This window comes from Aquarana catesbeiana, linkage group LG06 (assembly GCF_042186555.1).
Source record: "Aquarana catesbeiana isolate 2022-GZ linkage group LG06, ASM4218655v1, whole genome shotgun sequence".
Lineage (NCBI taxonomy): Eukaryota > Metazoa > Chordata > Amphibia > Anura > Ranidae > Aquarana > Aquarana catesbeiana.
Window position 1 is genome coordinate 145,811,228 of NC_133329.1, and position 13,707 is coordinate 145,824,934.

Here is a 13,707-nt window from a genome sequence, read left to right on the forward strand (position 1 = left end):
AAATGCTTAAAGGACAACTGTACTAGAGGTACAGCTGTCCTTTAACTTTTCCCTTCCAAAATGCCCTGTGCTTTGAAAACTAGGGGTACCAAGCATGAGGTCTATTTTCCTACCCCCTCCTACAGAGCATTTTTCTTGCTACTATGTTACATGCTGCTTTAAAAACACTCACAGCAGTGCAAACTATTAGGAATGTAAACAGATATCCAATACTGCAGTGATTTTCGATTTACTTATATTCTACACAATGCAGGTATGTTGTAGAGCCCTTGTTTTCCTTTTTTGATGTATACCATATTATCTTGTTAGAGTTTTTGGCACTCTTTTTTTTTTTTTTTCTTTTTTTGCAGACCCTTTAAAGATATCCAGAGCACAGAGATCAGCAATGGTTCCATTGTGTTTGCTGACTCAGGAGAGGGGAATCCCTCACAGAATATTAGCATGATGTCTGTAAATAGAAATACGTGCTCTCCTGAAAGCAAGATGCGAAACTTTACTGTGTCCGATGTTTACCACTGTGGAAAAGACTCTAATGCCAATGTCCACCCAGTGTCCAGTGTATATAAAAAGCTTGACACATCTCAGGATCTATGCCGAAGAGACCGGTGTCCATTCAGCTCTGAGGATGATGTGGATGATGGAAGTGACACTTCTTGTGATGAAGAAGACTGTCCTCAAAAGGAATTTTGCTTACATCAATACTTTGAAGTATGTAAAAACTTTTTTTATTTGTGTACCCTTTATTTATTTTTTACAGGGCCCAGCAAAGCATTTCACCTGTGATCAGTGGCTTGCCAGTGAAATGTCAAACCTACAAACTTCTCCTCTAGCTCTGTGCCTGTACTTCTGTATGGATTGGCAGTTGGCAGGCTGGAGAAAGATTTATTGGGGCAGTGTGATGGTGGAGGGGGAGGCATTTGCATGTTACACCCTAAATATGGGTGTAACATGGTGCAAAAGGTGAACTTAGCCTTTCGTATCACTTTAAATTGTTTTTTTGGGCCGAACTAACCCAAACAAACTGCCTGCATTCTAAAATGATGCAGCCACTGCGTGTGCTGCAATATTTTGTAGTAGCATTAGCTACATTCCTGCCTGCATTCCCAGAAATGCGTGAAAAATGAGCATCGCAATGCCATTATTTCTTAATGAGACCCAAAACAGAAGTAGTAGTTGCGCATTTTGTAATATGTCAAGACACACTTGGCTCACTGCCAAAAAGGCTGCAGGAGCTACCTTGGTGTGTTTGTTATAAATAGAACAGCCCATTCAAGTGAATAGGCTGCCCTATGTTATGAAGACACAAAAAGCATAGGGAAAAAACCCCCCAAAAAACTTGAAGTGGTGCTGTTTTCTGTCTGCTGCCGGAATTAGAGTTGGGCTGAGTCCAATCAGGGAAGACCTACGAATACTAGGTCTTCCCTGTTTGGCTGAGGTGGAGAGGCAAGCGGATGATATCACTATTTCCACCTTGGCCAATCAGAGGTAGCCTTTTATTTACTGATATTATGATCTTGAAAATACAAGGCCTCTCCTAAATGTCAGAGAAGCTCTCAGCCTAACGTTTTAATTCTGGCAGCAGACAGGAAGTTGGCACACAGCTCAACTTGCTGTATGTAGCTGTACAGCATACACATTGTCTGCTTCATTCTAAAATGGAAATCATTTGTTTAAAGGGGTTGTAAAGTCTCAGGGTTTTTCACCTTAATGCATTCTATGCATTAAGGTGAAAAAACTTTTGTGGTGCAGCTGCCTCCCAGAGCCCCCCTTTTACTTACCTGAACCCAATCTTTCCAGCGATGAGAACATCAGCTCCAGCCACTGTCTCGGTTATTCATTGTATAGATTGATAGCAGCAGGAGCTATTGGCTTTTGCTGCTGTCAATCAAATCCAGCAGCAGCAGGACTCGGGAGCACGCCCGCATGAAAGCCCCCATGGAATGTGGCTCTCCATGGGGGCACTCGATGCGGGGAGGAGCCAGGAGCGCCGCTGAGGGACCCCAGAAGAGGAGGATCGGGGTCACTGTGCAAAACTCTTGCACAGAGGAGGTAAGTATAACATGTTTGTAAAGGTTCATTTTTTAAAAAAGAACAGTCACTTTAAGGCAGCCGGGCCCAAACAATTTATTTTACCTCTTTGACTGCGCTATAGCTGAATGACGGCTACAGCGCGGTCTCACATTTCCTGGAGGGTGTTTATTGATGTCTTCCCTTGATCGCGCTAATGCAACGTCATATGCTAATTTAGTGGAAGATGGGGTAATGAGCATATTATAGAAGGTGGAGATTGGTTTTTGAGGGTCTGTGCTTTTAACTAGTTCCGTGATAGGATTGGGGGCAGACTGTGGGTGGGACTGAGGGAACTGGGATTGTATGACATGGCGTACCTGTGGGAATTCTAAAAAACACAAAGTTTGGGAGCATAAATTCACTGCGAAGGGTATTTGAAGTGCTTCAGTTATCCGTCCAAGAGTAGGTGGTGCAGATAATAAACTCCTCGGGTGCCCCAGATCCCTGGGTCCGGACTCAGAGTAACCCATTGTGCCAAAGAGGGGTGAAGTAATTTAATTGAGGAATCCCTAGTTTATTAGAGGCGATGTCCCATATGCGTCTGTAATGATACAGTAGGGTCTTGCTATCTCCAAGTCTTGTTCCCCCAGAACCCACTGCAATTCGCATAGAGGGTTTGAGGTCCGTTTTGCCCAATGTGCCGAATCTCTCTCTGTCTGTCTTATCTATGTGGTACAGTTGGGATAACTGGGAGGCAATATAGTAGAAATTGAAATCTGGGAGGGCCGTGCCACCCAGATCAGTGGGATTCTTGAGAATTTGCCAGGCAAGTTTGTCTATTAGTTCCCCAGACAAATGGTTTGAGAAGAGCCTCCAGGGACTTAAAATATTTCAGGCGTAAATAGACCGGGGTATGCCAAAGAAAATATATAACATTTTAGGGAATAGTACCATTTTTATTAGATTAATGCGACCCGAGACACCCAATGGTAGGCGAGCCCATGTTTGTATTTTGGATTTAATTGGGGTAAAGAGAGGTTCTGCATTAAGGTAGATGTAATCAGCTGGGACCCTCAGATACATATACTGCCAGATATTTAATGAGAGACGCTCGTTGTAATGGGAGACGGCCTGGACCTCAGATGGTGGGAAGCTATCAAGAGGCAGGATTTGTGACTTTTCCCAGTTGATCTTAAGCCCAGAGAATGATCCAAACTGTTCTATTGTCTGTAATGCATTCTGGAGAGAGGGACCCGAGTCAGCCAAATACAACAAGGTGTCATCTGCATAGTTATTGTTTTTTTTTTTTTTTTTCAGTCAAGTCACCTCAGCGAAAGGTCCCGCTGCCAGTGCATATAGCAATGGGGATAACGAACAGCCCTGTCTCGTACCTCTTGCAAGGCTAAACGCCGCAAAGTGGTGACTAACGGATGGCCCTTTGGCCCACGGGTCCTGATAAGCAGTACTTTGATCCATTTGATAATCTTATGCCAAAATCCGTAGCTCTCCAAGCATTTCCACAAATATCTCCACTCCACCGAGTCAAATGCTTTGGCTGTATCTAGAGTCACCACCACCCGTGAACCCCCTCATGTAGAGCTAGTAAATTAATGTACAATCTTCTTAGATTAAATGAGGTGTTACGCCCTGGCATGAAACCTGCTTGGTCTGCATGTATCAGGGTCAAAATAACTTGGTTGAGGCAGAGAGCAAGAACCTTAGCTAAGAACTTGATATCAACCTGTAAAAGGGAAATAGGGCGGTAGGATGCGGGTTGCCCCGGGTCCTTTCTTGGCTTGGTTATCACAACAATAATCTCCTCTCTCATAGAGGGAGTTAACTCAAAATATTCAAAGGCGTAGTTATAAAGAGCTAGTAATTTAGGGGTAAGTATCTCACTGTACTGTAAATTAAAATTCTACGGGTAAGCCATCTGAGCCCGGAGACTTGGATCCGGCAAAGCTAGCTATTGCAGTCGTAATTTTGTCTGTTGCAAGAGGGGCCTCTAGCATTGCTATTTGATCGGCTGCAAGGTAAGGGAGGGTAATTCCTTCAAGACAGAGATTACTCGAATCCCCATAGTCTGTGGTTGTACATGTGTATAACTCTTCAAAGAAATCTCTGAATTTAGCAGTTACCCTGGGAGGGTCAGTGATCTGCTCTCCCCCATCACCGTGAAGTGATGTGACAACCGGTGGTCTATCTTCACTTTAGACTAAATATGCTAGTAATTTGCCCGCTCGCCATGCTCAAAAAAGTTTTTGTTTTAGAGAAAAAGATTTTTTGCCTAGCCATCTCATACTGTAACTGGTTCACTACTTTAGTTTGCAACTTGAGCAAGTCAGCCTGGGCTGGTGTGTGATCACATGCATATAACTGTTCAGTGGAGAATAACTCCGCTACCGCTCCGTTAGCGGCAGCAGCAGAGTCAGCCTTCAACATAATAATGTGAGAGATCCGGGTGGTGTGAACATGTACCTTAAAAGATTCCCACACCGCAGATGGAGAGGCAGTCTGATCATTTTCCGTGAAGAATAGTTTCCAGTTATTCATGAGCTCGCCATCTTCCGGCAACAGTGATAGCCAGAATGGGTTTAAGCACCAGGAGCAGGGAGGTTTATCGACCGGGATGGTCAGGGTAGTCCAGTAAGGGCTTTGATCAGAGAGAAGCCTGGGGCAAAAGGCTGCTTCCTTTAACTGTGAAGCAAGTATATGAGCTAGCAGAGTGAAATCTATATGGGATAAAGTATTATGGGTGGAAGAAGAACATGAATAGGCTCGGGCGAGTGGGTACTTATGTCGCCACGTGTCAATTAAATTAAAAGTAGACATTAATTTAGAGAATCTGGTTTCATGCGCAGCCCCTGGGCATCATTGGTCGGGATCTATCTAGACTGGGATTCAGTGTGGTATTAAAGTCACCCATCCAAATGGCCTGTACCGAAGGATAGTGAGCCATGAATGCAAACCCTTCTGTGAGAACAGCAGTACAAAATGGTGGGGAATGTAGCAAGCCAACACTAGAAAGGGTTCCCCATTGATTTGGCTATAATAACTGAAACTCCCCGTGCATGGGACGTGTGGGTTGAATGAAAAGCCCACCCAACCCATTGACACCAGAGAGCCAGTTGCAGCCGGCCCTCCACATGGGTCTCAACCAGCATCACTACATCTGCATGTTGTTTCTTAAGGAAGGAGAGGGTTGCTGATCGTTTAACCTTATCTCGCAAGCCCCTCAAGTTCCAGGTAAGACATTTTATAGACGCCATGTCAAAAAAAATCACATCTAATAGCATATCATTACACCACCACCACCCTGACATTTGCTGGTTAAAGCGGAGTTCCAATTATATAAAAATAAATAAAAGTCATCAGCTACAAATACTGCAGCTGCTGACTTTTAATAATTGAACACTTACCTGTCCCAGGGTCCAGCGATGTGAGGGAACGAAGCCCCGCTTGTCTCTCCATCCTCTCTGCGGCGCCGGCATTGTCACTGTGGGCGCATGCACGAGCTGCGCTGCGCATTGTGACTGGCCGGGCAATCCTCTGGGACCTGTGACGTGTCCCAGATGATTGCCCAGAGGGAGGGGGGAGAGGTGATCTGGCGCCATGGGTGCACCAGGAGGAAATGGGAGCTGGAACCCTCTAAAAAGAGGGTTTATGCCCCCCCCCCCCCCCCAAAAATGACATGCCAAATGTGGCATGATAGGGGGTCACCTTCCCTTAAAGCGGAAGTTCCATTTTTGGGTGGAACTTTGCTTTAGGGGGTTTCTGCATTGGTTACTAGGTGTTATCAGCAGAAAGATTGGAATTATTGAGCTTAAAGCAATTAACTCATGTCCACATAACATCTGAAACTGTATTGTGCTGTCTGAATTGCCATCCATTAAAAGAGTAATAATCCCCACCCCCCACCCTGCCCTGCACCCACCCCAACTGGTGCAGGCATATTCCTAAAACGTGGTAAAACAATCAACTAGGAAAAATAACAATGATCCAGGAGTAAAAAAACTAAAGTAGTATGGACAAAGAGAGCATATGAAATTGCTGGTTGGAGTTCCTCAGGAATAAAGCAACCCTTCTCAGTGTCCCATACACAACGTGGGACTTGCAGAGGCTGATAAACAGAGTCCAGCAACCATCCTTGTCATCATAACTGTATTCCTTATTTGAGGGGGGGAGCAAAAGTTCGCTGCACGTTACATGCGATTTGTAGGACTACTTTGGCTCCGGAAAGAATAGCATCCGTGTTATGTGCGAAGAAAACAAAAAGATATGAAAAGGAGGATGAAAAAAAAAACAGGAGGAAGAGCGTCATGTTATGGGAATGGGACTCCTCTGAGCAAAGCTCAACCCTTGCGGGTCAAGCTGGAAGGAGTTTGTTCAAACAGCAGCATACCAGCATAACAGAACCTCCTCAAATAACGAAATTTAAAATAAATAATTTTGCGCTACTCTAAATAACAAGCAGCTAACACTCCAAATTGGATAAATGGCAAAAGAACACATGAATAAAAGTGTAGCGCTATAAAGAAGTGGGTTAAAAACCCGAAACCATCAATAATGTAAATGAAATTATTACGAACTAACACCGTGAATAAATATAAAGAATAGTGTCCATGTATAAATGGTACATGTGAAATTATTGATAATGATATCACATAACAAAAAAATTCAAGTGTATAAGGTCCAAGTCTATAAAGATAAAATAGTGGAGTCTAACACCAAAGAGTTCCAATCGGAAAACGTGTCAATCCATGGGAAAATTAGTGACTGTGATCAAACCACCACCATGAGTAGAGGAGGCTTACCAGAATGTTTGAACACGCCAGGGCATACGCTCTGCGTGTCAAACAGGCTTGTATTGCGGTGGGTGGATTCTGATGGTTAACTGGTTTCTGTAGACCGAAGATACCCTGTTCACAATCCAGTGAAAACGCGTGGGAAATGATCTCTCAGAAATCCATAGGGGCAAAGGTGTCAGAGGAGAAAGCAAAAAGGGACCAAATAGCGTAATTCCGTAACATACAATAAAATTTATTAAAATTGAAAAACACTCACATGATACTGGATAAAAAAGCGCTTGTACAAAGTCAATAGGCAGCAGTGGGGACCTTCCCGACGCGTTTCGTTTCCAAGGACATCGTCTGGGGTGTCCCTCCACTGCTGCACTTCACGAATATATAGGCAATATGACCCCCATCCTGAAAATCGAGTCTACGAGCGTTGGGCAGCCTATTACCTAGAGTACTCAAAAATATTTCAAAAAGTTTCAAAATGGCGTCGCCACGTGCGTTCCACGGCTTGTGATAGCCAAAATGGAGGTGCGTTTCAGGCTGCGTCTCTATTATTGGAGAAGGACCTGAGTGCAAAGGCAAAGGGGCCGGCCGAACGTCCACGTCCACTCATGACCTCTAATGTAGACATGCCAAAGAGTGCTAGGCAACGTCACTTGTCAAGAGAGACAGGTGGGCGGGTGCGTCAGCGGGGAGGGACGATCTAGATCAAACACCGCTGAGTGCGGTCCACGCACCCAGCCGGTGTGCGTTCCACACAGTACGGCAGACATACTGGGCTCACGTCTATGCGTTGGTGCACATGCGCAGTGATGCCCGTACGGAAAGTGTACGCACTATGGGGACGGAAAAGGAAATCTTGGAATTGCCAATCTTATAGCAGGAGGACAACTGATCATGACCTAAATATAAAAAAGGGAAATTAAAAAACATATTAATACTAAGGAGAGGGGAGAAAAGGACAACACATGTGTTCTCTCCCATCTCCTCCAGTGGACAAAAAACACAAAGATATGACGTATTATATTGGTACACTGGTGACACCAGATAGTTGTCAAAGCCACATATACACAACAAAGTCACCACTTCAATGGCTTCTGAGTGGAAAAAAGGAATAAAAACTATAATGACACACTGAAAAATAAAAATGGTGAGTGAAAAAAGGAGAAATCATATCCAGCCACTCATAAACTAGATCTTCATATGGAGGCATATATACAGATAATAAATCAGAAATACAGATTGCATTAAAAACAAGAAAGAGAGAGAATTATACAATGTAAGTTGACGTTTCTGATAGGTACGTAATGTCAACCTTTACTGATAAAGGAATTAATGTCCCAGTCTATGTTCATGCCGTAAGGCGAATAGGAACGCAATTCATATATCCAATATGTCTCAAGTTGTGAGACCCCCCTAGTTCTGGCTCCTCCTCCCCTCCAAGGGGCAGTGTACCTATCGATAATCAAAAAGGAGGTTCCCTTAGGGTCACGGTTGTGATGTGCCCTGTAGTGTCTAGGCACAGTGTGTTTTGTATTCCCACTTTTGATTAGGGCAATATGTTCTGCAACTCTTACCGAAAAAGTACAGATAGTGCGGCCCACATATTGCATCCCGCATGGGCAGGTAATTAAATACACTATGTAGTGGGTTGCACAGGTGCAGAAATGTTTAATCGTATATTGTTTGCTGGTGACAGTAGATGTAAAATCAACTACTCTACGTCCAACTCCTGAGTTGTGTTGGCATACCGTGCACTTCCTGCATGGAAAGAAGCCAGTCAGTTCTTGGAAGAACGAAGGCCGTGAAGGGTGAACAGGGTATCTTCGGTCTACAGAAACCAGTCAACCACCAGAATCCACCCACGCAATACAAGCCTGTTTGACACGCAGAGCGTATACCCTGGCATGTTCAAACATTCTGGTAAGCCTCCTCTACTCATGGTGGTGGTTTGATCACAGTCACTAATTTTCCCATGGATTGACACGTTTTCCGATTGGAACTCTTTGGTGTTAGACTCCACTATTTTATCTTTATAGACTTGGACCTTATACATTTGAATTTTTTTGTTATGTGATATCATTATCAATAATTTCACATGTACCATTTATACATGGACACTATTCTTTATATTTATTCATTGTGTTAGTTCGTAATAATTTCATTTACATTATTGATGGTTTCAGGTTTTTAACCCACTTCTTTATAGCGCTACACTTTTATTTATGTGTTCTTTTGCCTTTTATCCATTTTGGTGTGTTAGCTGCTTGTTATTTAGAGTAGCGCAAAATTATTTATTTTAAATTTTGTGTTTCCTCTTTGAACATATTTCGCTGCAACTCCATCTATTATATACACCTAGCCCGATATGGATGTTTTTGATTATAGGGCATCTCGCACTGTTAACACAGAGGGTGTTTTTATTTCTACAGATAACAATACAGAAATAGGAGGTCTTTTCTTGAGTCTTAAAAATGTTATGACCTCAGAATTACATCTACTATGGGACATAGCATTTTTAGAACAATACATCTCGGACCGTATGGTCCCTAGAAGCTTAAGGTGGGATGTACAACCCCAACAAGGAGACTCTGATATTGATTCTTGGTTTAAGTACTTTAATGAAACCGGAATCTCCTTCCTTAGTGTTCTTATTACCAAGAAAAAGAACAAGTTAACACTATTAGATAGGGAAATCAAAGAACTTAAAGATAAATTAATGTCACATAAAAATTCCCCTGAATATAATTTACTCTCCTCTAATCTCCAAAGTTTTTTGGAGAAAGAGGATAGAGATCAAAAGAACAAGAAGCAGAAAAAATATACCAGGGATGTTGGCGATTACAAGAATGGAATGGTTTTTGGTTGGCAAAAACTATTGGCTTCCAGTACAATCACAGATACTAACTCCCTTGCCCCTCCACCAGCTTCGAGGACTATACCTTACACATCAGATATACCTGAAACCAGAGTCCCGTCGTCTGTCCACCCTGTGTGTATGGACAACAGGGGCTCACGTGGGGGCAACAAATCTCTGCAAACTAGAGCATGCTACCATAGTCCCCATATGCCTACCAACCCTAGAAGGGGTAGGAGTCATAATAGGGGTGGAAGAGGAGGAAGAAACCAATGGGGTGCCAATCCCTATAATGCCTACCATTCTAATTACCCCTATGAGCACTACAATCATAATGGAGAGCCTTCTCCTACTGGCCGTAGAGAATACTCTAACTCATATCATTCTAACCCTCGCCATTATGGGCAACCATCAGTGGCTACTTATAATAGGTTCTCCCCCCTCATGAACACACGTGAATGTTCCTCTAATCGAAGAGATATTCACGAACAATCACCTTATAGATACAATCAGATCAACCCCAATACACATGGTCAGGTTTTTCACAGGGATCCATTCACAAGCACAATGGACCCAAATCCAAGAGAGGTACAAGAGGGGGGAGGAGAATACAGAGGAGAAAAAAGAAAGTGGATTTGATGGGACAAGGCGTATTCAATCTTAGTTCCAAAACATTTACTAAAGATGAATTATCTGTTTTAGATAAGGGTCTTAGATTTGCCCCACCTAAACCATTGGACAAATTTAATACTTTCATAGATGTACAAAAATATGTACGCAAGCTACACATACAACGTTATCTTATTTCTAACCCATATAGGAATGACGGCAGCGCCACTACCTCTGGGACTGTTCATTCAGAATTGGCAAATCCATCACTGTTTAATCCACCTGTCCCGGTTGCTCCGGCTATTACTTTCTTCAGAGATCTTGTATTAAAGGAATTGGCAGATCTACTTATCAAACGGACTCGCCACCAACCTATATCAAATATTGGTTTAAAGTCCCTTTGCCAACAGAAGGACTTGATAATCCGCCCTGCAGACAAGGGAGGTGGGATAGTTGTTTTAGACAAATCCAACTACGAACAAGAGATGTATAGAATTCTAAATGAGCCTAATACATATAAAGAATTGCCTAGTAATCCCACTCATACATATAAGAAAGAACTTTTGAAGATAGTTACTAAGGGTTTTGACAACAATGTCCTGAACAAGAAAGAGAGAATTTTTAGTTCCTTTAGCCCCCAGAATACCAACTATTTATTACTTACCCAAAATCCACAAGGATCCCCTCCACCCTCCCGGGCTGACCTATCGTGAGCGGCATTAACTCTATCACGTCACGTGTAGGCCAGTATACAGATTATTACTTACAGCCCCCTGTGAGACAAATGCCATCGTATCTCAAAGATACTGGGGCCACTATTAGACTACTAGAGGGTTTGGATATACAGGGGGACTACATCATGGCCACGGCAGATGTGGCCTCCCTCTATACCTGCATACCACATGTGAGGGGAAGTGAAGTAGTTAAATATTTTTTTAGATAAAGAACCATCCCTTGCTCCCTTTCCGTGTGAATTCATCATGGAGTTATTACAATTCGCCACTACTCATAATTATTTTTGGTTTAACCAACAATTTTATTTACAACTCCGTGGGGTGGCCATGGGGGGCAAAATTTCCCTCAGCCCGGCCAATTTATTTATGGCCAAGTGGGAGGAGGATGTCGTCTATGCCCTAGGGAATCCGTCGTTGGTCCTGTGGGCGCGTAACATAGACGACATCCTCCTCCTATGGAGTGGCACTGCTGATTCGTTACAATCATTTTTCGATCTACTTAACTCTAATGATAAGGGTATTTCTTTGACTTACAATTCAAGTACAGATATGATTAACTTTTTAGATCTTCAAATTCGGATTGTCAACAGACAATTCAAATTTCAAACCTTTTTCAAATCAACAGACAAACGGTTTTATCCCCGTGGATAATTGCCACCATCCATCGTGGCTCCGATCCATCCCACAGAGCCAGTTTCTACAATTACGTAGAAACTGTACCCGTATAGAGTCCTTTAGAGTATAAGCAGATACACTCAAAGATCGGTTACTTGACAAAGGATATAACTCTGCGGATGTCGACCGAGAACTCTCACGCGTCATGGAAACAGATAGGGAATCCCTACTAGCCATTAAGCCCAAATGTGACACTGACAATACTTTTAAGGGGTCCTTGATGACTTATTTTTCCACTCAATACCATCAGATCAAGGCTATTTTTGCCAGATATTGGAACATTCTTAAAAAATGATCGCATTCTAGGTCCATCCCTACCAGATCAAGCTAGAGTTGTCTTCAGAGGGGCGCCCACTCTACAAAGTAAAATAGCTCCTAATTATAAACCCCCCTTCACGGCCTTCGTTCTTCCATGAACTGACTGGCTTCTTTCCGTGCAGGAAGTGCACGGTATGCAAACATAACTCAGGAGTTGGACGTAGAGTAGTTGATTTTACATCTACTGTCACCAGCAAACAATATACGATTAAACATTTCTGCACCTGTGCAACCCACTACATAATGTATTTAATGACCTGCCCATGCGGGATGCAATATGTGGGCCGCACTATCTGTACTTTTTCGGTAAGAGTTGCAGAACTTATTGCCCTAATCAAAAGTGGGGATACAAAACACACTGTGCCTAGACACTACAGGGCACATCACAACCGTGACCCTAAGGGAACCTCCTTTTTGATTATCGATAGGTACACTGCCCCTTGGAGGGGAGGAGGAGCCAGAACTAGGGGGGTCTCACAACTTGAGACATATTGGATATATGAATTGCGTTCCTATTCACCTTACGGCATGAACATAGACTGGGATATTAATTCCTTTATCAGTAAAGCTTGACATTACGTATCTATTAGAAACGTCAACTTACATTGTATAATTCTCTCTCTTTCTTGTTTTTAATGCAATCTGTATTTCTGATTTATTATCTGTATATATGCCTCCATATGAAGATCTACTTTAAGTGGCTGGATATGATTTCTCCTTTTTTCACTCGCCATTTTTATTTTTCAGTGTGTCATTATAGTTTTTATTCCCTTTTTCCACTCCGAAGCCATTGAAGTGGTGGCTTTGTTGTGTATATGTAGCTTTGACAACTATCTGGTGTCACCAGTGTACCAATATAATACGTCATATCTTTGTGTTTTTTTGTCCACTGGAGGAGATGGTAGAGAACACTCATGTGTTGTCCTTTTCTCCCCTCTCCTTAGTATTGACATGTTTTTTAATTTCCCTTTTTTATATTTAGGTCATGATCAGTTGTCCCCCTGCTATAAGATTGGCATTTCCAAGATTTCCTTTTCCGTCCCCATATTCCGTCCACTTTCCATACGGGCATCACTGCGCATGTGCACCAACGCATAGACGTGAGCCCAGTACGTCTGACGTACTGTGTGGAACGCACACCGGCTGGGTGCGTGGACCGCACTCAGCGGTGTTTGATCTAGATCGTCCCTCCCTGCTGACGCACACGTCCACCTGTCTCTCTGGACAAGTGGCGTTGCCTAGCACTCTTTGGCATGTCTACATTAGCGGTGATGAGTGGACGTGGCCGTTCGGCCGGCCCCTTTGCCTTTGCACTCAGGTCCCTCTCCAATAATAGAGATGGAGCCTGAAACGCACCTCCATATTGGCTATCACAAGCCGTGGAACGCACGCGGTGACGCCATTTTGAAACACCGGAAGTACTCTAAGTAATAGGCTGCCCAACACTCGTAGATGCGATTTTCAGGATGGGGGTCATATTGCCTATATATTCGTGAAGTGCTGCAGTGGAGGGACACCCCAGACAATGTCCTTGGAGACGAAACGCGTCTGGAAGGTCCCCACTGCTGCCTATTGACTTTGTACAAGCGCTTTTTTATCCAGTATCATGTGAGTGTTTTTCAATTTTAATAAATTTTATTGTATGTTACGGAATTACGCTATGTGGTCCCTATTTGCTTTCTCCTCTGACACCTTTGGTCCTATG

At 43.2% G+C, this 13,707-nt stretch overlaps 1 protein-coding gene across 1 annotated transcript in view; it reads left to right on the plus strand.

Annotated features, from left to right (window-relative positions):
• EIF2AK1 (eukaryotic translation initiation factor 2 alpha kinase 1) overlaps positions 1–13,707 on the plus strand; it is a 91,912-nt gene that overhangs the window by 50,316 nt on the left and 27,889 nt on the right. The window contains exon 9 of the mRNA XM_073591013.1: positions 351–708. Coding sequence (XP_073447114.1) covers positions 351–708 — 358 coding nt within the window. The remainder of the gene's footprint in view (positions 1–350; positions 709–13,707) is intronic.